The 26,910-nt window shown below is 37.2% G+C and overlaps 2 protein-coding genes across 4 annotated transcripts in view; both read right to left on the bottom strand.

Moving 5' to 3' along the window:
- zmp:0000000936 (interleukin-1 receptor type 1) overlaps positions 1-16,255 on the bottom strand; it is a 28,751-nt gene extending 12,496 nt beyond the window's left edge. For 2 of the 3 annotated variants that reach the window (XR_009927055.1, XM_062431928.1), the window contains exon 1: positions 15,930-16,255. Coding sequence is in view for 1 of the 3 variants with exons in the window: in XM_062431928.1 (XP_062287912.1) it covers positions 15,930-15,933 (4 nt within the window). In the remaining 2 variants the exon portion in view is untranslated. Of the gene's footprint in view, positions 1-11,415; positions 11,587-15,929 lie in introns of all 3 variants that reach the window. The other variant, XM_062431929.1, reaches the window with a different exon arrangement.
- Positions 16,256-21,337: 5,082 nt separating this feature from the next.
- Positions 21,338-26,050, bottom strand: LOC133993184 (interleukin-1 receptor type 2). The gene is made up of 9 exons (XM_062432059.1): positions 25,957-26,050; positions 25,265-25,517; positions 24,635-24,806; positions 23,483-23,645; positions 22,860-22,967; positions 22,445-22,507; positions 22,195-22,330; positions 21,679-21,824; positions 21,338-21,483 (listed from the first exon to the last, which is right to left on the bottom strand). The coding sequence occupies exons 1-9, from the start codon at positions 26,048-26,050 to the stop codon at positions 21,338-21,340; spliced, it is 1,281 nt and encodes a 426-aa protein (XP_062288043.1).
- Positions 26,051-26,910: the final 860 nt, after the last annotated feature.

Below are 26,910 nucleotides of genomic sequence, written 5' to 3' on the forward strand. Positions count from 1 at the left end.
GAACAAATTGTGTTTGTTTGTGCTACAGAAAGTGAGTGAGTTGAGCAACTAGTCACCAACTGGTCACCAACTGGTCACCAACTGGTCACTATTAGTTGTTTGATAAACCACCTGTATCAGACAGCCAGAGTATCAGCCTAATAATATCCAGTCATCTGGGTGGACTGTAATTAACACAATGTGACTAAAGCTTGAAACAGACGCATACGTGTTTGGGTGTGACTTAGTTAAACAGAAAACATTTTTTCCACCTAGGTTTGAATCCAAGAATCCAGCAAAAACACATGGGTATAAAAGAATTCATTTTCTCAAAGACAGACACAAAAACATGTTTTTCGTGCATTTTGCTGTCCAGAAATCAAAACTGGATCCAAAATACATCCGTGGAAAAATTACTCAGAGTCTGATGATGATTATCAGCTACCAGTCAGTCTTGGAGGTTATTCCATAATTAGATTGACATATTTTCACTAAATAAGCTGGAGGAGACACTCCAAACTTGGCCTGTTTTAAATGTGACATTCATTACATGAAGTAGTGAGTAATAGAAGTCAAAAAACCTCGAGAGAAAAAAGCCGCTGTTTCTGTTCGAGCTCGATGTCAGACCATAATCAGATAAGAGGATTCTTTAGTAGATAGTACCTGTTCTAATCTACCACATCCATTCATCTCAGTCATTCACACATCTGCCATTTTACCACAATTAGCTATTGGTGACTTCTACATTACTTTTAGCAGCAGTGCTAGTACGTCACTGGTGATTGATAAAGTATGTAAAATGTCACATTTTAGTATGTGTTTTATGTCTGCCTCTATAAGAAAGTTCAATTTAGATCCTTTAAGTCGACAGGAAAGGGTGAAAATCGGGCTTTGCTTGGTCTAATGGTGGATGCATAATTACAACCTTTTTTTTTTAAGCCGACAACTTTACATTTTTAATGATTAGGGATGAGGTTGAGATGAGGTTCAATCACATTTTGATCAAAATCAAATCCACTTGGAATCTGAATCTTTGTGAATCCCCTATTGAATCTTATCATGTTTACCTTTCAATAACTAGAAAGACTTTTTGTTGGGGGAAACGCTACAGTTTTCAGTGGCAATCTAATTGATATTCAAAACCTGTAACTGAGGTGAGCGGCATATGAAATATTCATTAAATGTATCTATATTTTTGTATCTGTCTTATTCCAAAATCTGAAGTTCAGGTGATATGAGGGATTAACTATATAAAACTGAAATGAATTAGACAGAAATGAACCCATAACATATACTTTAACCACAGTGCCAATCAGTGCCACAATCAGTCAAACTCTTGATGCTTTGTAGTTTGTGTGTCAAAAGGACAGAGACAAGACAAAATGAAACTTTCGCAAGAAAAACAGTAGCAAAAAAATGTGTGAGAAAAACAAGGTAAAATTACCGTAACCACAAATTTGCAAAATACCACCGTGCTACAGCAACACCTACTGCTGAAGACACAAATGGAAACTAAACTGTGCAGTGGTGGTTTAGTAAATTTGATGTGCAGAATGTGCTGTGGTTTTTCTCTCTGCTAGAGTTTGTCTCCAACAACTTTCAGATCCTTTTCTTCTTCACACGATCAGTGAAAGTAGAGACTATTTCAAAAGTTGCTTTCTTTTACGGCATGCAACTTTTTAAAAATGTACATTTTGTATTTATGTTGGTTTTATGTCATGAGTGTCAAACCTTGTCATGCAGCAGTTGCGATCATCAGGGGTCATTCTCTGTAATTATTCTTTAATTATTTGGTACTAAGTTATCATGGTTACACCGCTTAGACATTTTTGCCATAATCATCTGATATATTCTCTTAAAATGGATTAAAAGCAGAACTTATGCGTTTATTTTCTAATATTAACAGTTTTAAATATGGCTAAACCACATGGACACAAAAAAGTAGCATCACGTCATTGACCCCTTGTATAAATATGTTAGTTTTTAAAAATAATCAAGAACAAATAAGACATTTTTATTGTTTATTATTCTGAGGGGAAGTGGGAGAAACCTTGTGAGAGGCACCCACAAGGAAGCTGATGGTGCAATAGATATAGAAATTGAATATTGTGCTGAAGATTTTTTTTAATTTATTAATCAGTTAGTCACTTGTAGTCTAGTGTAATTTCTTAGATTGCATGGTGATATCCACAAACTGCTTATTTTATTGACCAAAATGCCAAAACCCAGAGATTTCAAGTCAGAAGGACATAAAGCAGAGCAAACCATCAAACCCAAGCATTACAACATATGTAACCGGCAAATATTCAGCAATTGTATTGATCAAAATATCTGACTAATCATTTTATTATTAATGTAATATAACAGCCATATCTTGCTCGGTTGTATCACTGTAGTACCATTAAAATGAGTCTGAATGTATTCAAAAAGCTGCTTGTTATAGCTTTAAAAAAGGTTAGAAAAATGTTTTTCTCAAAGCACTTTACGATCCCTAAACCATTATTTTCAACCCCTTAACAACGGGATGTTTTTAAGAGGCATCCAGAGTCTGAGGAGCAATTTGGCAGCACACTTAGACTCTGGGACAAGTCTGGGCAGAGAAGAGCGTGGGAAGAGATGTGGGAGTTAACACTTCAAACACTGAATGGAACTGATTAAATCACATGTGAGAGACGTTTGGCAAGTTTCTCGCTCGGTTCCGGGGGTCTAGAGGTGTTGCTGCTTTGCTGCAACACGTTTAGTAGTAACTCAGTGGGGTTTTTTTCCTTTTGTTTACCAAAAACCCACACTTTCAATATATTCGCCTTCAGACTGTCACATTTTACAGCACATCACCTTCACTTAACCCCCCCTACGTATAACTGTTTTTTTTACTCTGTGCTTAACTTGCAGACAGAAGCTGATGGCAGGAAACCGTTAAAAGAAAAAGGCTTCCACTGCCAAGATTCTGTGTTGATACTGTGCCTTTTTATATCCACATGTGCTTTTTTAACCTTGAGGTTACCAGCACTGAGACCTTCACTTGAATCTGTGGATCCACCGCAGATAAATTCATGCAGTGTTGTATAGCATCAATTTTGAGACATTGGGTTTTGGACAGAAAGAATTCATCGGTTAGTTCTCCAAGCAAAAGATGCCAAACACTCTCTGCTTCCAGATTCTCTTCTGTGAGAATTGCCATGTTTGCTGCTGTCATGACAGAAAAGACCACCTGCTTCCATCGGCTTCTAACCTGCACCAACACTACACAGAAACTGAAGGCCAGGTGAAGCCAGCCAGCACCTCTTTTATGAATGAGACAGTCCAGCCTCAGAGAAACCAAAACTATGAATGCAAGGTAGTGCAAATTTTATTACCAGGAAGTAGCTCTCCAATGGATAAATATAGTAGGGACGGAGCTTAATAGCAGTATCAAATTCACTCAACAAATATAAATTGGGTCAATATAAATCTATTTGTCGGCATTTTAAGTTCCTAAGGTTATTTTAAACAAATAAAACGTATTGAATTCAACCAATAACTTATTTCAATGGGTGAAATGGCAATGACATTACACCTTTGAGTTGTTTTGTCTAGTAATGACAAACTACCGGTGAGTCACATGTGACAACGTCAAACTCAACGATGACTAACAAAAGGTATATTTTATTTTGATAGATTGAAAGTAAAGAAGGATCAAATGACTGGTTTGATCATTGTAATCTAAGTTTTGGTAGAAGAAGATCATTGCTCTTGCCTGTGTGGAATGTGTGTCTGGTTATCATTAGGAGATAGGAGAACCATTACTCTTCCTTTGCCTTGTGGCTTATATCCAAATAAGGTAGAAACTCTGAGTCTTGGGCGTGGGCACCATAGTAAACGGTCAAAAAATCATTTATGACTTGAGGCCCTGATTTTGGGGAACGTATGACCAGTGTAAGATACGTGTAAAGGCCTGTCACGATAACTACTTTCATTCAACGATATATTTTCTACATGTATATTTAAATATATGTCCTTGTGGTCATTTTTCTATTGGGTAAAGCTGATATGTTTGACAAATCACAGTTGATTTCTTTATTCCCTTCAGAAACTCTAAAAGTTGAGGCTTGTTCTTTGCTCGTTGAGATGAGCTGACGTCACTCTGTTATTGTGCAATAATAATTGCTTAATCTTCAACCTAGCAGTGTTTTGTGTATTATTTCAAATTTGTATTACCATGACGACAGCTCTGCAAGCTATTTGAACTAGTTGCAGAGGTTGACAGGACATGCTACCTGCAGAAGACTGGGGGTCCCAATTCAGATCTATTGAGTTTCTGAAGAGAGTTTAACTATCAACATTCCAGCTACTGAAACTCACATGACAGCTATTTCACTCATCACTGTGTTAGACAGTTGAAAAATACACAGAGAGGTGTAACGAAGGGAGTGGCGTTCCTTTCTCGAGTAAAAAGGCACAGTACAGTTTACATAAGCTAAACAACAGCATACTTGTCATAAGAGAACCCAACCCTACAAATGATAAACTAGGTCAAATTCCTTCATACCTGAGTAAGCAGTTTTAGACCATTTTCAATATCCATTTACCTGTAACCACCAGCAATTACCAACATATCCAGTGGCTAAAAAACAGCCTTTCATTTCTGTCTCTGTTGAATAAAACAGAAAACTCCCTTAAATGTTTTACTCTTGCGTTCCGTAAAAGACTGTTTGAATACAAATACCTGGTAAAGCAGATGTTTCCCACCTTAACCACTTTGTGATGATCACCTGAACACACCATTAAACACATGATGGGATACTGAGGTCTGCAAAGGATACACCTGTTGCATTTAGGTACAGGATTTATCTAAATCTGGGTAAAAGAAGGCTGCATTTGTATCTGTATTCAATCAATCACTCTGTATTTATATAGTGCCAAATCACAACTACAGTAATCTCAAGGCATTTTTCACATGAGCGGGTCTATGTGAAATCAGCATTCGTATTGAGACCAGGCTTGTGAGCATGTTTTTGATCAATTTGGCTTGGAGATGAGGGGAGTAACATCATTTTAGTCATATATGAGACATACAGCAAAGTGGAAGAATCACCATTCTCTCCCATACCCCTAGTTTCCAACCCAAATCCCCTGCTACACATCCAAAGGCCATCACAGACTACATCATAAACCACTTGTAGATCCAGTCCCTTGAACAGGACACTGCTATTGTGTATTTTTCATTTTAAGGGCCAAAACAAGAAGAGTATGCTGTTCCTGCAAGCTAAAGCTTCTGGTTACTGGTGACAGCAGATGATGGAACGCATAAACAGTTAGAAAAAGTCATTTATCCTGTGCAGGGAGCAGCAGTAAGGTAGGACAGATTAGATCATCTCCAGGATGATCTTTTCTGCATGGTAAGGGTTAAACCCAGAACGCATTTGACAAAGTGATGTGTCGTAAAAACCGAGTTTCGAGGCAGCCTTGTAGAAAATACTCATATGGCAGAAGTGAGACAACAACTGTTGGGAAATGACCCCTACTAACTGAACAAATTTGTGCAACGTTCAACTCCAGTAAAACAAACTGAAAGAAAGGAACACGTCCATTTACTTCTGTTTGCATTCGTTTAGCGGGCAGGCGTACAAATCTGCTCAGTCAGTTGAACTTTGTCCATCTGTTTTCGAGAAACAGAGTGATGTAGAGGTCCAAGGTTGCGACAACACAAAATGTACAGAACAGATAACAACCTGATAAACAACATGAAGTCAGTGTTTTATTGTGAGTTTATGTTTGTTAGTTAGTTGTGTTGGCAATCATACATTTTCCAATCTAATACAACATAGAATGATATAATGTAGCCTAACTTCAATATAAAAACAATGCAAATATCAAAACATGTGATGCTACAACATACAGTATATACTCAGTATAATTAAAGGTTATACTGGAAACAAACCTACAGTAGTCGGTTGCAACATAAGCAGTGATTTGGTTTGAACAGTGGTTGCACACAGCCTACTGAGATATAATCCTGCTTTGAGTCATCACAAAATATTTAGATTCTCTTCGTGATTCACAGACTTGATAAACGGGAGGCGGACATAACAAACTGTACTGACTTAAATGAACTTGTCAACCGTTCACACATGCAGTGGAACAATTCCTAACTGCTGAAAGGGAAACATAACAACAAACTCTCATTTTCTCTCAGGGGTGACAAAACCTACGCAGTTTGTGAACTGAACTTGTGAACTGTGAACCGAAAATCGACGTGAATAATTGAGTCAGGGCTGCAACGAGTGATTTTTTTTTTTTTATAGATTAACTGAATAGATTATTATTACATTTTAGAGTTCTTGGATTTTCCAAAAAAGATATTTAAATTATAATTGTTTAGCTTTAATTAATGGTTATTTCATTATGCATTAATCTGCTGTTATTGTCTTTATAAATCATTGAAAACAATTTCATAATAAAATGTCAGAATTTTTTGAAAAATGCACATAACAATTTCTCAGAGCCCAAGGCATCTTCATACCCCTTGTCTTATCAAACCATCAGTCCAAAAGCCAAAGATATTTCGTTTTTTTTGTCACAAAAAGTCTTCACATTTCAGAAGCTGAAATTAAAGCAGATTAATCAAAGAAATTTAAGACTAATTTAAAGTTGACCAACTAATTGATTTTTAACTTCAGCTCTAACTATGGATGGATCTACAGTACCATTCAAGCAGTCTGTTCCCAGGGCCCCTTGAGCAGATAGGGGCCCTCAATGATGGGAGGGCTCTACAGAAATAAGACACAAAGCATGACCCATTCTCTTGATGTTGATTAATTAAGGTTGATGTCGGAAAAGTAGGATGTCCAAAACTAAATATGGCGTTACAAGGCTTCCACCCAACAGCAGCGTTATCCAATCAGACAACAATAACAGTAATATGGGGGAAATGAGCTTTAGTGCCCAGGGGTACCTGGGGGTATTAATGCAGACCTGGCTCTAAATGGTATAATACAGTTAAAGTCAGCAAATCCTCACATTGGAGGGATGAGTACAATGCTTCTCAGCAGTCTCCTCCTCCTTTGAACCCATCTGAACTCAATCTGATTTGAACTCAACTGAGCTGAGCTGGACTCTGAACTGGGGCCCCTTTCTGTCAGGAGCACTTTAACACATATTCACGTGTTCTTAGAGGGACGGGGAAGTGCTAATCTAAGCAAAAAAAAAATCTCCTTTTTTATGAAGGAGAAGAGGATGTGATCCTTCATGGTGATTGAGAACTGAAACTCAGATCCTCCACAAGACCTGCAAGATGAGCAAAAACTCAAAGACAGACGCCTTTATACGAGAACTCACGTGTCACATGACAGTTAACATAACACATACTGCACCTCATCATCTGCAAACAAGGATTTATATGAATGAACTACCTATGTTGAGCTACACGTGCGTATTTAACATTACATAGCTGATATATTAATAGCCTTTGACTCTATTAATCATCAGGTTAAGATTATTTTTCTTTGCTGAGATGAAACACACAGTCTCTTTGAGAAGCGCACTACATCTGATTCTCACATTCAGCCTCTAACCGGTTTATTTTTAACCATGTCTGAGAAAATATTGTTGAAATGAAAAAGGCAGAGTATTAACTAGACACCGGAAATCTGCAGGACTGAGTAGGGACAAAACAACATGGGAATTTTCTAATATGAAGGATGAATTTCAGCTTTCAAGTGAGGAAGTGGAGGAAACCTCAGACAATGTGATGAAAACATCCTATCCAGAGTGGTGCGCAGTGCAATCTTTTAATGATGATAGATGGACAATTCTGAAGACATTCAGGTTGTGGGAGGTTAATTAAATTACATGAGTCAGTTAGAGCGGTAGAGGGAAAACAATGGGAGTTCCTTTCCTCTAATAATATGAGTAACATGACTGGATGTGATGTTCCACACAAAGGAAGGGTCAGTTTTACTGTGAAGTGGTCCCTTGTGCCGAATGAAGGACATTTTTGACATTTTTGTTTTAATGCGTACAGCATGTTTGGACAAGGATGTGTATTTTTTTTTTTTTTTTTTTTTTTTTGGAAGTTCAACCTCAGCTCTTATAATAAGTCTATAATAAACTGTGTCGCCAAAATAAAGACACTCAAACGGGATGGGATGTTAATCTTCCCATTATAACATTCATTTTTGACCCAACAACCATTAGAGCATAAAACCATGTATTCTATTATATCAGACTTTCAATCTACAGCCCTGGCTTCAAAATAGTAGTTTTGCATCAGACTGAGCCATTTTCTCATGTTTGTTATATGGGATAAATAAATGTTATTCTCCAGGTTTTCAATGGGGGAATTGATTATTATTAATATGGAGCCCTGTAGCACATTTCTGCAACTAAAATGATGTGTATGTATTGATATGGATGTCAGAGAGTGGTTGTTAAAGTGTGTGTGTACATGTGAATATAGAGGTTTTTAGAAATGATATGGTAGTGAGGGTCACAATCCTCTTGTCTCTCTCAAAAACTGGCATTTAAAGGGATACAATTCTGAAAATGAATGAATATTTGGTATGTTTGTTAAAACATTTAACTCCATAAAAGTGGAAAGTAATATTGACATATAGTATTTTTAGGGTTAGTTTTGGGAAGGGAGCATTTTTTAGTCCTATAAGGCATTGGTTTCTAAAGTGGGTGCTACAGCAAGCCTGGGCTCATCCATTTTGGCCGCTATTTACATGAACTAAGATTTATGTTAAATTTCAAAGCAGAATAAATAAGCAATAAATGTGAATATCACTCAATTAAAAACGGTCTACAATGCAGGCAGTCACAGCTGAAATCACAACTCACGGTTGCGGTCGTCATAGTAACAACACGTTTTCCAGCTCGGGAGTGTTGAAGCTCAGCGGTCGGAAAAAGTGACCGTCAGAAGAGCATTGGAAAGATTTAACACAAGATAACAGCTCAAAGAAACACTGCAACATCATTTGCCATGATTTAAGTTTACTAGCTATTAAAGATAATGGTAAATTAATATGGTACACAAGCCCATGACAACATAATAACGTCAATAAACGCTTGAGCAATACTTCCATTGGACTGCTGTAATTACTGTATTAACTGCAATTTAATTTAAAAGGTGGACTACATGCCTTGAATCGATACGCTGCACTTCTGAAACACGGGGTAGCACACCGTGGAAAAACCGGGGCGCAGTTGTTAATTTGTTTGTCTTTGTAAGCTACTTCTTAAGAATGAGCTAATTTTATGTAAGTAAGTAATAGATAGAAATTAATTTCACATATTGGTATAGTTAATTTTATTCATTGATACAAGATAGCCTTGTTGAAACTAAAGATGTTCCGATACCATTTTTTCCCTCCCGACACCGATTCCGATACTTGTGCTGTGGGTATCGGCCGATACCGAGTACCGATACCGATACCAGTGTGTTAAAAATAATAATAATAATAATCATACTACGCCTGCATGACTGTGATATGATTATCATTGTGGTAAGGCCTGGCTCAGGTTAACAGACATCCCAACCTGCAGAAAGTCATTTCAGGGAGGTCCATTCCGAGGGGGGTGGGGTTACACTAGGTGTCTGTCCAGGGGCGGGGGCGGGGGCAGTGGGATGCAATCGGTCTAATCACTGGCAACACAGAGTTATAAGGACGCTTTGCTCTCACACGCGATGCAATTACTGTATAGTCACACAAACACGCGCACAGTCACTCTTTACAGCGCGCTCTTGCTCGTTCACTCCAGATTCCGGGAGATTACGTCTAATTTGCGAGCGTCATGGAGACGCTATCAATATGCGGGAGACTCCTGGAACTTCAGGAGAGTTGGGATGTCTGGGTTAAACCCTTTGTAAAACATGAATAAATGCAGCAAATGGAAGCAGTATATACACAGTAGTGCAACAGCAACTTAAATAAATAAATATAGGAATAATTATTCGCCGTCTTACTGGTGGGAACATCCGACAAACCGCCGACATGATGTGCTAACGTTAGCTCCTTGTAACGGGTGTCAGGTGATCAATTCTTCTTCGCACCTCTAAAACAGCAGCACAGCGCAAGTGTTTTAAGAGCGGCGAAGAAGAACTGTGTCAGAGCTAACGGAGCTAACCAGTAGATTGATTCCTATTTCTAATAAATTATGTGGTATCTGATCGGTGCCTGGACTCCAGTACTCGCCGATACCGATGCCAGCATTATCTGCAGTATCGGAGGCATTTCTGATACTGGTATCGGAATCGGAACAACTCTAGTTGAAACCACAAAGCTTCAAAAAGTTGTGTACATATATGGGCTTGTTGTGTCATGCTCTAAAACAATTATGGAACCACTGCTCTATGGTAATAAGTGCTTTTTAAAAAAAATCCGGCACTGCTCAAAAAATACACATGCATCAAAATCAGTGTTGTCACTGCCATCATCATCATCATCCAAGACTGTATACAAATATTTTCCTTGACATTTAGAATACAGCATGTACAGAAAATACATTAATACACATTATGTATTAAACACAACTGGCATTATTGAAACAAACTGGCATTTAAAGGGTTAACATTTGAAAAATGAATCAATATTTGGTGGTAATGATCAAGACTGATGTTGGATAAAAGATTTAACTCGGCAAAAGTGGAAAATAAAATGATTGACAATTGACATGTTTATGCACAACTTAACTAAACTGAATTAGATCTTTGAAAAACATAACAGCGTTAAAATGAATTTGCATTAATGCGTTAACTTTTTCAGCCCTAGTTAAAATATAACACACATTCAACAAGCTGCAATACAGCCAGTAAACAGGACATACTGTATACAGTTAACAGTTCATAAATTAATGTCTTTTACATTTCTCGTGCCCAGCTAAACCAACCTCAGTTGAGAATTTAGTCAACCAAAAAAGTTCCACAAGGATCAAAGTCTAACATGCACAGTGTGGTTTTTTTTAGTTTCTAGGTCTAGTTTCAAAACGCTTGCCTTGGTGCAAGATGTGGTTGTTTATGGACTTATTTAGTGCCTCACCACCTGTCCTCGTGCCTGACTCTGACATGCAGTATGAGAAAAAAAAATGCCTTTCATTGAAAAATGGTAAACCACTATTATAGAGAACACATCTTCATAGCACTGACAGTCCAAACACACACAGAAAGAAAGCTGTATAGTTACCCCAGTATTTGATGTAGTTCATGTTTCTATGATGATCCTTTATTTTTCCTCAATTTTGATGCCATGCCACTCATTTTAGGTATATTTTCAATATAGAGTACAAAACTTAATCTTAATAATTCTAGTTCTAGTCCCCAAAGCTGGAGTAGCCTTCAAATTCTAACAAGGTAGGTAGCTGATCTGAGAAAATGCTTCTATTAGCCATCAGTGACAAGCTGCTGAGTGTAGAAAATGTCCTCAGACAAGCAAAATTGAGCAGAATATTGTGACTCACCTCAAAGAAAGTGACAGGCGCACCGAACAGACGGAGGAAGGATGAGAGAGTCAACACCACACAGCGGAGCTCACAGAGGAAATCTCACCTCTGACCCACGCGTGCAGATTGAATTCTCAGCCATGCAAAACCAGCCAATGACTCAACAGCTCTGATCCCACCTCAGTGGGACTAAAACACAAACACAGACAAAAGAAAAGGAAGAGGGTGTTTAGATTGCACCTCTCAACCCTATGTTCACCTTCCTTTGTATTTCAACATAATGTTCAACTGTCAGGGGAGCTTCTCCAAACCATGGCCAAAATAACTTTGTGTACTTTCACCACAATCACCACTCACTTGATCACGTTTCATGCAGTTCTATGGATATCCAAACTTGTAACGATGTCATGAAAAATAAGCCTGTTCACAGAATATGACTATGAAAATGTACAGTATTATGCTGGGTTTTTTTTACAAATAACTTTTGTGACTAATATGTAATAAATTTCACTAGTCTCATTCATTTTAACCGTCTTGTTGTCCTCAGGTCAATTTTGAGTCTGACCCAGGAGGACAACAGGCGTTAACTCAAAAATGAATTATCATTTCATTTAAATGAGCCCCACTGACCATCATTTCCAAAAATATGAGTAAAACCTGTGCTAATAAGTTGGAATGAAGTTGGCTAAAAAGGTCTAACACGGAATTTAGACAATAGGAGGGTTAACCAAGAGTAAAAATGTTCTTCATATATACATGTATGTACACTCACCAGCCACTTCATTAGGTTCACCTATGCAAACTAATGCATTCCAATACAACAGCTCTTCCATAAATTCAGTGTTTATTATTGAGGTCACAGTGGGTGACGGTGGTGTACTGGAGTGCATTATACTGAATGGTGTTTCTAATATTTTGTCCACCTCATTAACTTACATAACGGGGGGGCAAAATATTAAGGGTGCTTTTCAATATAATGCACTCCAGTACACCAGCACCGCCCGCTATGACCTCAATAATAAAGATTAAATAGAATTATCACCTTTCTAATAATGTCAACAAAAACTGAAAATGCATAAGCTTCTTTATGTACGAGTATACATCTGCCAGAGACTGGGTGTTGGTTCCCATCACTTAAATGTTGACCTAGTATCAATTCTTCCAATAAACCAATGCAAAAAAAAAAAAGCTAACTATGGTTTTGCAGAGTGAATCTACACCTGGGCTTTCCCCACTTGATAGAGGAATCCCCAAAAGGCACAGGCATTCAACTATGAGTCAGTTCCCCTCGACCACGATCCCTTATTAAATGTCACTTTGCAAATAGCGTGCATTGCAGCAAACGTGAACTGCATTCACAGCCGCAAACTGACAGTTAGAACAGGTTTTCTTTCTGTTGGGCACCGTAAAAAGGTTTCAACCACAATATATTTTCCTTCTTTTTCCATCCCCAACAAAACCCATGGAAACTCTGTGGTCACAGCTGGCACATGTGATAACAAATAGTAGTTGCATTATGTATCATCATTAGAATACAGTGTGCACTGTGTGGTGTTTTGCTTAAGTATGTCTTATGACGTAATGTGAATAGTTGATGAGTTTTTGGAAGTCGATACTGACAGTCACATTAAAAGGTGAAAAGTTTTGAGTTGTCGTTTTTATGTAAGAAATAGTGCACGACTAATGATTACCTAGCTAATTGATGGATTTGATTAGGGCTTATTAACACAACTTCATCTCTCTCCAAGGTGCACGGGAAGCGAAAAAAACGGACTCACAATAAAGCCGTCATCAATATGGACATCATTGGTGAATCTGCTGATTATTTTTGAATTACTTTTCATTTTGTCTATAAAATGTCTGAATTAGCCCAAAATAATGTCCCAAAGCCCAAGCTTACATATTGGTATAACTGAAAGAAGTGAACCACAGCCATATCTTTTCAATCCCTGTTGAAACTTTGTGCCTCTGAGGAACTGTTACCAAAAATGTCACTGCAGATCAACATCAGATGCTTCAAATACTTTTTTCATAAAAGAGTGTAGACCTGTCACGATAACTACTTTTGTTGGACGATATATTGTCTCAGAAATAATCGCGATAAACGATATTATTGTCATTTGAAGATCATTTTATACCACCGATATAATGATAATATAATAGTATAATAATGATTGGAGAGTGGGTGCTACACTTGTATAAAACATAGACTGTCATTATGGTTGGGGACAGAGTTATTTACCTTTAATTCTTCTACAGTCTCCACTCAGGACGTACACAGTGAGGAATGGAGGACACTACTTGTTTAGCCAATGTGACATGAATAGCATCTTAGCTGCTAATGTGAAGTGTGGTAATATTGAGGTAAATAAAATGATCAAGGTCATGTCCATGTATCATATGATAAGTCCATATATAGACATGATGATGTTGATAATTAGGTTATTGTACAATAACTCGATAATGTAATTATTGTGACAGGCCTAAAAGAGCGTAGTGACAAATGACTTTTTAAGACTTGGTACCCCTTCGGCCTCCACAAACAGCACCATCGTTTGATTGCTTTTTTCTCTTCTGGAATGTCCAAATTGGCCATGAGCAATGCAGCACTGCGCCTTTTTCAGCTGACCTTTTGTCGGACTCCCTGTATCTATTTTCCTCGTGTGGCTTGCATTGCGAGTGCGTCATGGACGAGAAACAGCTGATTCATTTAGTTAAAATGAGAGGTTATCTCTATGATACCGCTTCTTTTCACCGAAAATCTACACGAGGTGGCATCTGACTGGAGAGGGATAGTCAATGGAAAGTTTCTGGTTTGTTGGCTTTATTGTTTGTCATTTCCAGCGAAGAAACATCTAAATATCACAATATAAAACCTGTCTTTTACTTGAATGGTCAAGTCTTCAATCTGATCTTGACCACACTTTTTTTCCCATTTATTTAGATCAGGAACAAGTAAAAGAAACTAAAAAATAGAATCAAACCAAATATCACCATCACAAATACACAGATATATCCAAAGTTATAAAAACAGGTAATCAGAAATGTCAAATTAATGATGACAAGACTGGTTACTTAAAATCCATTTTCTTCAATGGTGGAGGAGCAGCATTATGAATAATCTTATGCACTAAACAGACATCTGAATACAGAATTAAATTGTCAAAGCTTAACATTCTATATTTAACATCACAGTGGTGATACTGTTGTGATTTCCTGTCCAGGACTTTAAGGGGCTTGTTTGTTTGTATTAGTGCTGTGGTCAAAGCATTTTCCTGTCAAAACCATCTCGAGCCCTTTGCATAGAAATCAGTCCACAGGCTGTTAAAGACCACATTTGTTGAATGTTTAAAACTAAAATTCTTACATATAGAACCTTTGTCAAGCAGAAATATTCCCTTTAAGATACTGAAATTTCCATCACTTTTCTGAAAATATCCATACTCAAGCATTGCATGTGAGAAACTGTGTCCAAATCAAACTAATATGAAAAAAGATTTTACTTACAAGGATCATGCAAGAGCAATTAGTAATTAAAGAATTAAATAATGGGTGTTTCAGATGAATGTAGGAGGGGAAATTAAGTCATGCAGTTGGGCTGGTTTAGGACAAATACATAGAAGCCAAGACTAGGAGAGGATAATTATTAAAACTGACCCTAATTATTAAGGTTAATTATGTATAAGTAGGCTTCACTGTTAATTAGAGGTGTTTTTGAGGTGTAGCCTGCTCCCAAATCTGTGCAGGCTTTGAGCACTGAAAGCACAATGCAGCAATGATCATAAGCCGGTTTTGTTTGTATCGTGTGTTCTTACAAGCAAATGCACAAGGATGCATATGTACAGTTGTGAACACATGCACTCAAGTGACCCAATGAATTCACACTTTATCACCGATCAAAAACTGATGTAGGCAGGAGAGGCAGGGAAGAAAAAGACATCGCAAGTGAACACGGATGTAGGTTTCAAAATGTTCCAAAAACTAGTCTTGAGAAATGTTGAATGAGGAAGGAAATTCATTCAACACTTTTGTTACGACTGGAGGAACTGTGTTCTTCAAGAAATCTCAAAAAAACAAAACCCGTGATTTTCTTGAAATATGCAGAAATGTCTGTATGCGTACATGTTTTAGAATAAATTGACAAAGTTAAGTGAAGAAAACTTGACTGAGAAAGCTGGTAAGGTAATCTAAAATGATGGTATTCACCTTTGTGGTTAAACAACCCCCCCACCCCCACCCATTCATCTGCCTTTCAGGAATCCTGACAAATGTGTCAGGTGAATTTCAAGGTGAAGTTAATGAGCAAAAAGGTATGCAATGCTTTGGTGTTTAGTGACCAGTGTCAGTCAACACAAAATCCTATTAGTTTGGTTGAAATGTAAGTATTAATCTTGTGAAGTGTACAGATGTGGAGCAGCATTGCCTCTAGAGGCGTCACAGACAGTAACAGTGATGTCAAGGTTTTTAAAGGTACAGAGCGTTAACCCCAACTCAGCTCTTTGTTAATATAGCTCAAAAAAAAGAGAACTCACCCATCTAATGTTATTCCAGCCCTTCTGTATAGGTAACAGCCTCCTCAGGTCACATGAGAGTCTTGTAAAATCATCTTGTTACTTTAAAAAACTTCAATCCGAGTTCAGAAGTTTCCTCCTCAGCTTGTACTTCCTCTTCTGCGGAGACTAGAGCACATGTTGCAATTTCCTTTTCATGGATCTTTTGAAAGCCAGCGTGTCCTAATCTGTTGAGCAATAACAGGGAGGAGGGCAATATGGATCCTGCTGTTCAGATGATTCACAGCATTTACATTTTTCCAACACAGCTTGTAGCATTTTAAAGTTCACAAGTAAACACATGCTTAAACAAGATGCCATGTGTCTTCCCCCCTGTCTTGGCAAATGAATCCTTGTCAGAGCAAAAAAATTCCTATCTGCTGAGCAGTCTCCCACTGTTGCAGTTTATATAATGGTCATTGTAGGCTCCATTTAAAACACTGTGATGTTGAGACCTCTTGTGGCTGCACAATGAAGCACCAGCTGCAAAAAATCATCATCACATTCTTTGTGCACCTGAAATGAAAATGAATACCAAATGGAAGTCATCACTACTTTAACCATGAAGCATTCTTTAAATGACTCCTGTGCCTTTTCTAAATTCATGTTTAAGTTAATGATTTATGACGATATTTATTGTTTTTCTATATCTATGTCTGATTGTATTTACTAATCACTTTATGGTGCTACTGTTTACTATATCTTGGTTTCATATACTGTAGGTTAAACTAGAATATACATATATATATATATATATATATATATATATGTATATATATTACCAGTCATATCGCTCTAAATTTTAAATTCCAAATTACCCATTGATCTGAATGTGTTTGGCCCAGTCCCAACATCTGCACACAATAATAATACTAACTTCATATTCAAATTCAGTTTATTTAACCCTTACCTACTGTTCTGGTCAAATTTAACTCTGTATTTGATGACTTTTCCTAAAGTGGCCCAAAAATGTAATCCTCTTGTATAGGTGCTACACATGTTTGTCCATTGAGGCTGTTCCAGGTCAAAGGAATCTGATAGATCTAATGGTTATACAACAAAACCCACTGTTCCATAAAGTTCTTGTCACTTTCAGTTTTAATAAAATACATTTAAATACATATTTTCATTATTGCTATGTTATATTTTCATGTCTGAGGTAAAACGGGACATGATATTGTGTGATAGTAGCTGTTTTTCCTCAAAAAATGAGTGATGTAAAACCTGAAAAATACACTCTCTCTGCTCTCTGAAACATGAATAGACATAGATTAAAGCAGTGAGAAGAATATATATGAAGGTCACAGTAAGTATGTGTCCAAAACACACTTGTGACCTGGCGTTTTTTTATGCAGTTGAGTACATTATTATCTATGAGTGTAGTTGAGTCAGATAGTTGTTTGAAATTAGATCCACATAACCAAGGCTATGTTAGGCCATGTGTGAATAAGATTGTGTGTGTAAATGATTATTGTTAATGTTGTTACTGTGGAATGTGAAAAGGTTAGGCTTTACATGCATAATGACATTGTGAAGTATGATAGTTGCTAATGAAAACAGTCATATGTTAAAACAAAAATCTAAGTAATAATTTCTATATCTAAGGATGGGTAATGATAGAGGAAATATGTAATTTTTTTTTTTTTTTTTTTAAAGTATTGTCTGAAAAAATATATTTTCCCTTGTTTTAACCGGTGTTACACCAAAATCTGTGACAACATGATTCCCGCACCCTCATTCATACACCAAAGTTTTTGTTAGACGAGTTATTATCTAACTCTGGAACAAAACGGATCTTCACCCTGAGACCAAGAGGAACATAATGTGTGAATTCGTGTCGCGGAAGGATAATTACATGGTTGGAAGGCTGTATGGGTGAGTAGCTAACAAACTGTAGCATTAGCATTAGCATTAGCTACTGTGTGGATTGTGTTTTGTGGTTTCTTACCTGACTTCTCTGGAGTTTCGCCACCCTGCGTTAATGTCATGCGGCGTTTGGCGGCATCGCGATTATTTTCCAACAGTGATTTGCTCTCGTTAGGCATGTTGAAAATGTCCGTGACCGTGGATAAATGTCTCCTCTATTTGTGATCGTCTCCTCCCTTCGTTCAAGCCCCTACGTACGGTGTCTCTACGCATTTACGTCACAGGTTGACATGAAATGAAATGCGAAAAAAATGCCATATGCAATGGCAGGCTCTCTAAACCTTGGAGGAGATGGAGGGGGTTGGAGAAAGGTGAACGGACAGACGGACCGACAAACATCCTGCTCTCCAATTATAATAGTCGGATAGGAATGTATATATGTGTGTGTGTGTGTATATATGTATACAGTATATATGTGTGTGTGTGTGCTTGACAGAACACGTTACATTTCTGTATATGTCTGCATAAATATAACCTCAAACTTGATTACACATTTTACAAATGTATTCATTTATTTATTGATGAAAATGATAAAATCTTCTATCTTTCCGATTTATGTGAAGCAAAGGAATGGGAACCCTTGCTTTCGATAGCTTCCTTTCACAGCAATAACTTCAACAACTGACTGGCCTGCTAATCTCCAACAAATGGAAATTTAACCCACTGCTGCCTCTAAACAACTTTGTCTCCTTTGAATATCATGCCGTCTTGGTGACTGCTCCGGTGAAAGCCTATGTGGTCGTCATCTATCGTCTTTAGCGTCTGCTAAATGACTAAATGTAACAAAATATTTCTGGTAACTGTTAGTCTCACTCTTCATATCAGTTTGGAGGAATTTTATCCCGTTAGTCAGTCTCAACTCTGGGATGTTTGCAGGCTTCTTGGCATGAACTGCCAGATTCTGGTCCTTCAACAGTATTTCTGTAGAATTAAGGTCAGGACTCTGACTCAGCCATTCCAAAACATGAACTTTCTTCTGCTCTAACAATTATGTGGTAGAGCAACTTGTGTGTTTTTTGTCATCAACTTTTTACAACCCACTTTCTGCTGAGCTCCAGATCATGGGTGGAGGCAGAGGTGTTAGTCCTGTCGGAGACCTACAGGGTGACAGATTGATGTTATTTATCTATGCGAAAAATTTACCCTAATTGACGTTTTCTTGTAGAATTTGCTGATACCACTCAGAACTCAAAGCTCTATCAATGATTGCAAACCATCCTGGTCTAGATGGAGCAAAGCAGACTCAAACTATGATACTATACCATCATGTTTCACAGATGAGACGAGGTTCTTATGTTTGAATGCAGTGTTGATCATCACCTAACAAAATGCTTCTCATTCAAGTCGAAAAATTTGATTTGGTCTCATCTGTCCACACAAGATTTTTTTTAAGTCCCCTATGGTTTATCCACATGGTCTTGAGCAAACTGTAGATGGCAGCAATGTTCTTTTTGGAGAGCAGTGGTTTTTCTCTTTGCAACTCAACAATGCATGCCATTGATGTTCATTGTTCTCCTGATGGTGGTCTCATGAACATTGACTGTAGCCACTGCAACAAAAGGCCTTTAGTTTCCTATACATTACCCTGGGGGTCCCTCTTTGCTTCCTGGACTATTACACACCTTGTTCCTTCTTGATGTGATCTTGGTTGTTTGACCAATCCTGGAGAGGGTAACAATGATATAAAACAGGGCCTCCAAGACTCACACTTGATTGTCATCCAATGATTGAAATACCTGACTCTAATTTCCACTAGAGGTTCACATATTTTTGCCACACATAAATATGTAACATTTGATTATTTTCCACAATAAATAAAGAAACAAGTGTAATGTTTTTGATTCCTTTGTTTAACTGATGTCTCTTTATCAAGTTTTAGGACTTGGATGGAAATCTGATCATGTTTTAGGTCATATTTATGCAGTTCTGAAGGGTTCAATCAGCACTGAACATACACAAATATACATACAAACATATAACAATAATAATAATAATATAAATATATGTAAATATTACTCACCACCTGTGATACCATGGCTTGGACCAAGTATAGGATGAATTTATTGTATTGAGTTAAATGTTTGGGTTAGTATTTAAGTTGGGATATGTTAAAGACTATATATTGTGGATGATGTGTTTCTATAAACTATGTTAACTTGTTTTTAACAAGTAACATTTTTGTTTACATTTTGTTATAGTTGTGGGAGACTGAAATACCCCCATGAGAATCATGGTTCTGCCTAGATAGATTAGAGGGCGTTGGGGTTGAAGATTTTACATTCTGTTAATCCAACTATGTTTTATTTATATTGCTTCTTATTTTCAAAATGATACAAAAAAGCAGTATTCTTGTTTTAAGAATTGTTATACTTTATTTAAACATTTATTCATCAAATCAAATGTAACAACTAACAAATGTAAAGCATATGGTAATCACAACAAAACACTGATATACTGTCAATAAACTCAACCCAAAATGTCATTAAAAAGTACCAATAATACCAAAGTATATCAAATATGGTGAAATGTAAAACATAAGGCAAGGAAATAACAAAATATTGTGACTGCAGAAGCTCAGACACGTAGGTACAGTACATATTCTTGCATTTTATTGAACATTTCTTCCACTGTGTTTCAAATTCTAGGAAATTCTACTGTCTACTCTAATTACTATTATTTGTTAGCTCTGGTTACATTACAGAACAATGTCTTATATGCAATAGCCGCATAAAATGATACAACATTAGATTTTAGAACTGTCCAGAGCAGCCAGACCATCAATGCCATTACATGCTTTTAATAGAGCAGTTGTGTATCACTTCATTTATGAGATTATAAAACACTTTCTTTCAGTAGTTAGATTTTCATTGTCAGTGTGCAGAAAATTAAATTTGAAAATGTCTGAACACTATTGCACTTAGTGCACTTATACATACTGTAGATATAAGTGAAGTATACAAATATATCATTCCTAACTCTCTTATGGAGTGTTTGAATTTTAGAATGACAAAACAACAAACAAATGAAATGATCTGACATAAAGTGCTGTATACATGTACAGTATATGCAGATGACGCCACTGTGGAAGCCTTTATGTTCATGTTTGGTGATTCTGTATTATCCTGCATCTTGCATGACAGGAAACTTACAATGACTGCAACTAAACCAAATGTAATTACCACATTAGCAAACACAATATGATTTAAAAGTTCTGTGTGTAAAGATCAGTCATAGATGAGGAAATGAATGGCAGTGGATAGCAGTGTGTTACTGTAGCTGAAAGTAGCCAATGATTTTAAAACATTGAATTCTACCTTGAATCTCTGTAACAGGATAGCTGAACACCAACCACTACTAATGCCACTGCATCCCACCAAATGCTACAGTAAAATGCTCAGTAGATTGCACATTGAACACATTCAAAAAGGTTTTTTTTCTATGTGGGAGTGTGTACACTGACAGAACTAAAAGATGCTGTTTTGCCGTGCCAGGAAGTAATCCATTTTCTTTTTCTTTATAGGTTTTAAGAGCACGTAGAGGAAGATAGAAACAACAGTCAGGAAGCAGGACACCGCCACCACAGCTACCACCACCCATGTAAACGTAGAGTCTAAAGAGAAATGGACAGAGGTAAAAGAATGTATTATCTTCTTGGATTTCAGTTCTATCAGTGGTCATCATATCGGTATCACTTTAAGGTACTTGGATTGGTACTGGTGATATCATTTTTTAAACGATACCAAGCCCCAGTGACAAGTTTTTCAGCAGTTCTGTCTCATTTATACACTTCATACAAACAACTTACCCTCTAGTTGAAGTTGAACGATGACTTCCTGTGTCCCTCCTTGGTTCTGAGTGACACATTTCAGCTGCGTCTTTACGTCTTCTTCTGTCAACTCTAAGACCATCAGTCTCAACTCAATCTGGCACCCTTCGGACAATCTGGCTTGCCTGGGAACATTAAGACATAGTGTTTACATGGTATCACTGATGTGTTTGCCGTGATTTATTAACCTTTATCAGATGTACTTCAACGGTTTAACCAGGCCATGGTGTTTATGTAATACTCAGTTATGTCAGTGTTTTGAATATCTGTGTTTAGTATTTATTGTGGTATATATTTAGTTGGAAAAATGGGAATGTACTCCACATCTGCCATCTGGAGGGCACCAAATTCCATTATTTTGCTCTTTTATTGGCTAACATACTTCATACATCTAAGTTTAATATTAAGTTAAATTCACTTTTCCATTATCCTAAACAGAGATTCGTCGATTTGACCCCAGGTTTCAGTACACCCATCAAAAACAGCAACAATTACCTCTTTTCCCCCTGCAGAGCCCGTCCATCAAGGTAAGATAACTCTACTGATTGGCCATCGACCAACCATGTGACCACAGTGGAATCTGCCTCCTGGCATCCAGTGAGCACCTGGCAAAACAGTTCCAGTCCTGACCCTAAATGAGATCACAGGCGTATGAACGTTAGACTTTGGTTTAATCAATATCCTCTATCAAGTTTGTGTTCAGCTTTAGATTCCATTCATTGAGATTCATAATCTCATCACTCACCATGTGAACTTTCATATATTGTTCCATTCAGTGGCCAGGCAATCACAGGCGGCCTAAGTGGAGCTAAGACATGAGGTAAAACACATTTAATGAATAGATGCAAACATCTGGATTCAAGATAATATATAAATACTTTATAAATAATACACAATTTGGTAGTTGCAGCATCAATTTACTATCTCAGAATGGAAGTTTGAATTGTAGAAACATTAAAAAGAAAAAGGGGGGGGGGGGGAGTTTTCAAAATGTTGCCATCTTGGTGTGGAATGAATTGCTTTATTTTTTAGCAGGTTGATTTGATAACTCCCTGGTAAAGAGAGGTAAACCCAGAAGGCATGATCTGTTACATTCACAATTCACTGACACCATGTTATTATTATTTTCTTAATAGATTTGTATTTTGAGTTCAACTCACTGTGAATTGTGCTGCTGCTGCTGCTGCTGGTGCTACTGATCAGCCCCGGTCCAGAGGTCATGGAGACATGAGGTGCAGTGGTAGTAGTGGTCTGAGCAGGGTCTGAACCTGGCCCAAAGAAATTCACACATATATTAATAAACATGCATGTACAAATACTCTTACCAACAGCAATAATGACTTATTATATTTCTTATTATATTATTATTATTATTTGCATGAATTTTTATGGAGAAGGTTCCTGTTCCTGCACCCTAATCTAACTCGTGTAGTTGCACCTATTAGGCCAGCAGAGGGCAGGCGTGGTTTATAATTTATGGTGGTATTTTAAAAAAGTGAACTAATGACTAATCGCCAAATCATTCCTGTATTATCTGGTGACTTATGACTTGTGCTTTGTTTTATTCATTATCCATTAAATATATAATATATAAAGAGAGTTCTATTTGTATTTTTATCATTAAAAAGAGCTGAGCTGACAATCAGCAGAACAGCAGTGTGCTTTATCAATCAATATGATCAATTAATGACCTTTTCTTATTTACATGACTAATCATAATTAGGGTTGGAAATAAAAACCTGTGATAGAAATAATTGAAATCATGACATCACATATCACCCACCTTCCACACGGAGCAGGATGGTTCGGCTGACTTTGTACTGCTGGTTGTTGATGAGCACTCTGAGCTGGCAGGTGTAGAAACCAGCCTGGGATAGTTTCACAGCCTGGATCATTAGTTCACCTCTGTCCTCTGTGCCAAGCTGAAGGGCAGTGGGGCTGGAGTCCTGTCAGAAAGCAAAATACTGCGTCAATCATGGGCAATGATCAAGATACTACCACTACAGGGGTTGTGGGTTTGAATCCAGCCGGGGGTTCCCATGTTTCAAAAGCTTACATACATGTACAGTATGTATTTTACATGCGTCACCTTAATGCACCATTTACTGATATATGACTCTTGTAGACTCCTACGAGTAGAATCTGTTGCTATGGTAACTTTATAATAAATGAATGAATAAATGAGCTGCTTTCTGAGATTAAATGAGTTGCAGCACAGTTCCTCTATTATATCACATTTTTTGAATTAAAGCATTTCTCAGTGTTGAGCTCATTGTGAAGTCCTCTGAGACATATGTGTAATTCTGGGCTGTTTAAATAAATACAATTAAAGTGACAAAGTTTGAACACTGCAGAAATTTCCATCTTAGTCATTTTTGTCTTAATTCCTTAAAACAGGTGGGGAAACTTTTAAAATGTCCAAGAAAAGAGAGTGCCAGTATCAGACATACACTGCTGCACTGAATCCAAATCAAAGTATATTTTATTTTAGAAACAAGTTTATTTGATTAATTTGGAAAATGAGAGATTTGAAATTCTTAAACTATGTATTTTTATACAGGAGTTTTGTATAAGTGTTGTTTTTTATTTATAACTAAAAGGCTGTTTGGTTGGGCATTGCTGTCAGCACTTTCAGCAGGTGTTTCAGAGCAGAGAATGATTATTTTCTCCATGATTTTGAAACATAATTTTATATATTTGGCAATTTTTTACAACCATTCCAATTTAGTTAGGTGGTTGATTGCACATTTTTCTGTGGTGTAACAAGCTCAGAACACACCTTTATTATTACTTTACACTGATTTTAAAATAAAATGAAAATGATATTTTACAAACTTGTTGAAATCACACAGAAAAAAAGGAAAATCTCAGTTTACTGATTACTGAACTATTAGTGTTGATTCAAAAGTGAATGTAGGAGGTGTTTTACACTCACCTTGTACCATTCTATCTCCTCTGTCTGGTTGAAGTTTTCTAGAGATGGACAAAGCATTGTCAGATTCATTCCCACTGTGGTTGGGAACGGATAAGATAGTTTCTCCATGTCCACAGAACTGGACTCATACACATGCAGCGTGATACTCCCAGTGACACAGTAGGTTTCATTTCTGGAGACAAAAGAGAGGACAAAGACCTAAAATCACAGGTGGCAAGAAGGTGTAACAAAGCATTAAATCTGACCTTTGACCTTTTCTGTGTAGGGAGGCAATGTTCCTTTTTGGAAAAATAAGAGATGCTCACAAAAACGAATGTACAGCATCAAAGGAACTCACATTTTAGTTTTTTTTGGGGGGGGTTGGGTTTAAAAAAAAAAAAAAAAAAAGCTTTTATATATTATTCATGAAGTCCACACATTGTTCTTCTTGCTGCATTATTATTTTTTTGGAGATGATGTGGTGGTTTGCACACATCTACTGTGAGTATGTTCTTGCTAAATTGAGAAAAACCACCTGCCGTGACAAGAAGTTGCATTGTCACACGCTGAGTGCAAGACTGTAGAGTCCGAACAAAAATGTGCTGTGTCAGAGTAGATGAGAAAAACATGAAACATGAAGTTCAGAACTACCTGTAGGTACACATGTAATTTCCTGAGTCTGAGACCTGAGCCGGCAGGAGCCACAACTGTTTGTCATGCTGATGGACACGCCCCTCGCCCTCATAGGCTCCTGTACCGTTGCCCCTGGCGATGAGGTAGGTTGCTGTTGGAAGGGCTATGTTGCGTTTTTGGAGGACCCTCTGGAAGATGGGGAAGTCAAGGATTACAGCCTCACCCTCCAATCTGAATACCTCCACCTCTGGAGATATTAGGAAGCAGCCAGCTGCAGGGAAAACACTGAAATCTTAAATATTCTGCTTAAAGCAACATTTCATTTTACTATAAGGTTAATTTATTATATACCAGAGACTGACCAGGCATATATTGCAGCACAAAGAGAAAAAAAACTTCCCAATGAGGTTCTAGTCTAGTCAAACATGTGAGCGTTTTACATTTATATTGTACATATAAAACGCTTTTTGTTCCTCTCACATTATCTGCACCCATTTTTTAGTCAGTTTAAATCACTTTCTTCAATAAAAACATTACTGTTAACAAGTCACTTCTCTGGCAAGTACTGTTGCTGTGGATACACACATTTTGTACACTGACATAGCAGAGACTATGTTTCAGGTGTAAAATATCCCCATTTCTGGTTTCTGTTCAAATACAGTCTGATAGAGAGTATGTGTAGTTACATCATAAACAGAGTGTATGCTCACCTTTCATAGGTAGAGGAGGTAGTGCAGGTAGTACAGGTCCTCCATAAACATATTCCACGATGACCACAGTGAACATCAATGCCAAACAAACCATGATGGCACTCTGCAGGGACACACACATCATAAATCATAAATTATAGATCCACTGACAATATGTTGAGTGATATAGTGAGCCACCTGAGCTCAGGGTGCACACACGGTGTACAGGGTGTCAATGAAAAGTATTTGTAGTAAAAGATGAAGATGAAGAGAAGACCAAACCAGGGACAATAGTTTTTTTTGCCACTTTTCTCACCAAATGTTGAAGCTCTTAAATGGAGGAAAACCGATTGAGAGTCGTGCCTGAAACTGGGATTTTTTGTCGATGTCCCTCAAGCAGCTCAGCCTTCTTGACTGACAGCTTTCATTTAGACTCTTATATAAAGATAACTTGTGACATCACAAGAATCGTCATTGACAGGCAGCTTCTGATCATCCCGCCCCCACATACAGTGCCCCAGCATTAACCACGGGGGTTTACCAAAAGCAACACATGAGGTGAGTCACTTCAGATTTTTTACATCGACTCACGTTAAAGGTCAGAAAAATTAATTACTCAATAAAAAAACAAAGAGAAGAAAAAGACACTATAAAAAATGTATTGTTTTTGCTACTCAACTGATATAATTAAACATATAGGCTATTTTACCTTTAATGGTTTCAGAAAAGTTATAGAGTGATAGCAGGTTTCAACCCTCTATTCAGATTTTTAATGGCAGGGTTTATAATTTTAATAACATGAAAATCTGGGACTTTGACTTAAATTAATTGAATTGATTAAAAACTGTAGATTTGGATTTTAGAATGATTAAATGTAATGTTTCTGACTTAATACCAACATTATATATATATTTAGGAGGAAGGAAAGAAGGTAAATTCCACTTTTGCCGCCAAGTTAAATCATCATTTCCATAG

The sequence above is a fragment of the Scomber scombrus genome, chromosome 13 (assembly GCF_963691925.1).
Source record: "Scomber scombrus chromosome 13, fScoSco1.1, whole genome shotgun sequence".
Taxonomy (NCBI): Eukaryota; Metazoa; Chordata; class Actinopteri; order Scombriformes; family Scombridae; genus Scomber; species Scomber scombrus.

Excerpts from the sequence above, each read along its gene's own strand:
- LOC133993184 (XM_062432059.1), bottom strand. The coding sequence starts at position 26,050 with ATGGTTTGTTTGGCATTGATGTTCACTGTGGTCATCGTGGAATATGTT. Across the intron at positions 23,646-24,634 it reads AGGAGATAGAATGGTACAAG|GACTCCAGCCCCACTGCCCT; the intron begins GTGAGTGTAAAA and ends GCTTTCTGACAG. Across the intron at positions 21,825-22,194 it reads GCTCTGCAGGGGGAAAAGAG|GCAAGCCAGATTGTCCGAAG; the intron begins GTAATTGTTGCT and ends TAATGTTCCCAG.